Raw genomic sequence first — 4377 nt, forward strand, 5'->3', positions numbered from 1 at the left:
ATACACCTAAAGGCCCAATCTGTCGTCCCTATAATGGCAGCTGACTAACAGACTGGGATGTGTTTAGACTCAACTGCCATGACACAAATATTTGTGTCATGCTGAAGTGGATGTTGATTGTAAACTAGCTAACATGGGGAAACAATATAGCAACATAGTTTCAAAGCCTTCTTCACTTGTGTTGGAACTACAAAAAAGTGAGCTTCATAGTTTGTTTTCATACCTTTCATTGGTGTTCTCTTTCATATGGTAGTACATGAACTCTGGACTTTCACCTTTATGTTAAAAACAGAGCAAATGCCTCAATATAGTATTTTAAAAATAGGATTTTCAGTCATAAAGCTATTAGTCTTTGACCAGATAGGGTTCAAATATCCTTTTGAGTAATGGTATGAGGCGCTTACTGTTGTAAAAAATATAAGCTACTGTCCTTTTATTATCAAGTCTGATAAGTGATGAAGCAGATTCTCTATGACCACGTCCTCTTTTTTTGCCCCACAGTACTCATCATGGTTGGAAAAACTGCTTAAATTTGTTAACAACATCAGGCCATGAGTACAAACCGATGTGACAAAAACCTTTATTAACGTGGAACTGTTTAACATACACAGTCTCTCTATTTTCATCTGAAAAAACCTTTCCCAGACTCCTCTTTTTGTAGTATTTTCCCCAGTCATTGTCTGTGGGTGATGAGATTATTCCCCTAACAAGGCAGCACATTGAGGGCTGATCTGTTACGCATCAGGTTGTCTGATGACTCCTGTGTTGTCATTTAAGCCCTTGAGTTATTATTAGCTGCCTCAGTACTCCTTTTTAAGGCACAATCTTTAGGAATAAGGCCGTTTACAGAACAGAGCGGGATCGAGGGTTAGAGTGGGGGGTTACTTTTTTCCAGTTTAGTAAACCCTGATGTTGGTGTACAGAGTCAGGCCCACACCTAATTAAAGGATATAGTAGACATGTGACTGAAAACAGAATCCCTTTGCTGGGTAAGCTGTGGAAACTGTTATCCTTTATTTTGACTCATGCCCTTCCTCATGTCTCAGTTAGTCAGTCAGATAAATATAATTCTGACTATATTGGAATAAAAAGAATACTTATAGATGATGAATGACTACAGTTACTGACTGAATTAGCCAAATTTGGGCAAGAAGTCCTAACATTTCACATCAGAAACAAGCTTAACTTACCTAGACTTTCAGTTAACACATACAGTATTTCAAAGAACCTTGAACTCCTCTAAAGTACTAACACATACCAACATTCTTTATACGTACATATCTCCACACTCACATTACTTTTCTGTCATTGTGTTTGCCTTGCTGTACTAAAGTCCACGGCATTTTATCAGTACAAAAAGAAAAAATGATATTGCACACTGTTAAAAAATATTTTTTTATGTTTGGGTTTAGAGTGAAACAGTAAATTAGTTGATCCAGGGATGGTAGCTCTCTTTAAAGGTACCACAGAGTCCTGGATTTGCGCTTTAGACTCAGGTAGGCATCTGAGTGCAGGAATCTTGGGCAAGAGTCTCTTTCCATCAGCAGGTAAACATGTTTCTGGGCCTCGTCAAAGCAGGAAAGGTTGGGTTTCTCAAGTGCCTGCTTGATCTTCTCTCTAACACGCTGGTCTACATTGATCTGAGAAGGAAACAAATGTGACAAGTCAACATATCATCATGTAATGGGTTCCCAAATTGGCTGTGTTTGTTTTCAATTTGTAAAAAGGTGCTTGAAAAACGTTAAATCCAAAATAATTAAAATGCCACCACCAAGATGTGCAAAATACACCCCTGGAAGGAGGTAAGAAAATACCTCTGAATCCTAGGGTTACATTTTTGAGGAAAAAAAAAGTCTATTTTGTGGTCAATTTTATTACTGGTACAATAAAAAAAAACATTAAATCAAACATTAACTTGCTAGCTCTCTTGTATGCTTTTCAACTCAGATGAAACTCCATGAAATTCAGAATTCTAGCTGCTGAGACAGATCACACACACACACACACACACACACACACACACACACACACACACACACACACACACACACACACACACACACACACACACTACTTGTCCCTAAAGAGTTTCCTGTCCTGTTTTGTTTTTTTAACTATGTTATTTCTTGCTCCATTTGTATTTGGATTCTGCTTTTTCTTTGTAATTGAAATACTTCATTCTTTCAAAGAAACATTGAAGAATATATAAAACATTTGGCTTGCCATTTAGCTGAATGATTACTATTGTATTGGTCTTGCTTCACTTCAAGTTGCAACTAATTAAATAAGAAACCATTGTGGAAGTTCCTTGAATGGCTACATAAATCAGTTCCCCATAGACTTTTATATTTCCACGAAATACAGCATTAAAAACATTTTAACAGCCTGCTTCAAAAAAACAAAAAAAACAAAACAAAACCCTAACATTATTCTCTGTGGGTAAAATCCCTCTTTAAGACAATGGTTTTTTTTAAAAATACCTTATTCATGTGGATGTTGGAGGTAGGAGTGTGACTGCTTATCCTGTCACAGGCAGCTGGTGGCCTTAGTTCTCCAACTCCAGTTATTAAAGTGGACTTCTTCCTCTTCCCTTTGTCTATTGTGTTATTGCCTTTTAGAGGACTTTAATTAAATTACCTAACAAATAATATAGCATGTTGTGAGGTACAACCTGTATTAGAAGTTTGTGTTTCAATTTATGATTGCAGGTTGCTAACCTAGCACGCTAGCTATAGCTCATAACTTAAGACTCCAAACTCCAAATATGGCCACATCTGACTCCAAAAAACTAACACAAATATCTAATCCTATAATAATGTGTAGTAGAATTAGTATCCAAGTGTACGTTGCTTGACAACCCCACATGATACATGTGCTGCTTACTTGCCACCACTAAGTGATTTCTTACTAGGAATGTATATATTTTGTGTGCAGTCTGTGGTTCACAATGGGAAAATTCTGTGCCATATTTGAAATGAATAAAACACTACATAACCTCCCTCCATACTCTTCTACTTTAACTTGTTTGTTGGTATTTTTACGTGTTCGGTATTGTTCTTACTGTCTTGTACGGAAGAGGATTAGGGCCACTGGAAAAAAAAAAAAAAGAAAAAAAAAAGAAGTGGGCACATCTTTTTTTTTCTTCTTCTTTTCCTAAATTCTGAGAATAAAGTCAGAATTCTGAGATTAAAGTCAGAATTCTGAGATTAAAGTCAGAATTCTGACTTTTTTCTCAGATTTATTTTCCAGTGGCCCTAATCCTCTTCCGTAGTCTTGGAGCAACTGTGACAACATAATTATCTCTGGGATTTCCTAAAGTATTCTGATTCTGATTCAGTGCATCTTCCCTGAAAATATGGCACAGAAAATACTGTACTAAAAGCACCAGAAGCACTGGAAGTTATGAAATTTGGTAATCATCTGCATTGCTTCACTGAATTTGTAAAAGTTTTGTACAGTTTTTTCTCTGATGCAATCATACTTTCCTCTTTTCTGTAATGCCAGTTTGATAAAATGCAGTTTATATTTGGGCCTACTTTTAGTTTACAAAGTTACTCAGAAAGTCCAAGAAAGTAATTTCTTCTTTTAAGTATGAAATATGATTTAGCTCTGGTATAACAGACAAACTGACCTCTCTGCAGGCTGTAGGCTGGATGAACTCCCGGTAGATCTCCTCTGCTCTCCATTGAAGGTCTTCTGGTGAGGTAGTCAACCTGAACTCCTCACATGCGAGCCAGAACTCAATGTTTTCCTCACTGAACTCAGACTGCAGAAAAGAGTGGAATGCTGCTAAATACTCTGCAAAGAGGGAAAGGGTTAAACATACAGAATTATTCATTACGTGAAATTCATTTGTAGAATCACATGGCTCAGTTTTGTGAAGAGTAACACTTCTTACTTTTGTCTTTTAGCAGTTTTTCCAGGTGAAGTTCATGGTCAGTCTGACAACTATAAGGAAATGATATATGGCTATTATTTTCTTTATAATATACACCATGGAGATGAAAATAACTAACACTTCCAATCATATGATACCTTAGCTTTGAAGAGTACATCTCATCATTACATTTCTGTACACTGACACACTGGATATCCTTCTTACGCCTCCTGCAGTTCAGTACAATGTCAAACCTTAAAAACAAACTCAAGTTCAATATGTTTGTTAATGTAAAGTTTATAAATGTAAACTTAGTATCATTAGTGTGCTTGGCTTACCTTCGTGGCTGCTTCATGTTGGGCATTAAATCCTTAAATTCGTAAAGTCGAATCCTTGAAAATAAGAGTTTGGGCATTTTAATATCCCTGTAATTCCCTGTAGGGAGATACAATAGCCTGCTGTGATATGTGTAAAAGCACTGTTCCCTCCTGGGCTTGTCC

The 4377-nt window shown here is 36.6% G+C and overlaps 1 protein-coding gene across 2 annotated transcripts; it reads right to left on the minus strand.

The window, feature by feature from the left end:
• Positions 1 to 563: 563 nt before the first annotated feature.
• On the minus strand, positions 564 to 4377 carry LOC146555119 (regulator of G protein signaling 21). Of its 2 annotated transcripts, none has more exons than XM_085252949.1 (5): positions 4216 to 4377; positions 4036 to 4107; positions 3899 to 3948; positions 3632 to 3798; positions 564 to 1640 (listed from the first exon to the last, which is right to left on the minus strand). In XM_085252949.1, exons 1-5 carry the CDS (start codon positions 4290 to 4292, stop codon positions 1455 to 1457), a joined length of 552 nt encoding a protein of 183 aa, XP_085109075.1. In that variant the 5' UTR covers positions 4293 to 4377; the 3' UTR covers positions 564 to 1454. The 2 variants fall into 2 exon arrangements, with proteins under 2 accessions (XP_085109075.1, XP_085109073.1); XM_085252947.1 differs by having other exon boundaries at positions 4036 to 4131.

The sequence above is a fragment of the Mchenga conophoros genome, linkage group LG17, assembly GCF_057382185.1.
Source record: "Mchenga conophoros isolate Kocher_MC1m ecotype Shallow Benthic linkage group LG17, M_conophoros_male_GT1.1, whole genome shotgun sequence".
NCBI classification, from domain to species: domain Eukaryota; kingdom Metazoa; phylum Chordata; class Actinopteri; order Cichliformes; family Cichlidae; genus Mchenga; species Mchenga conophoros.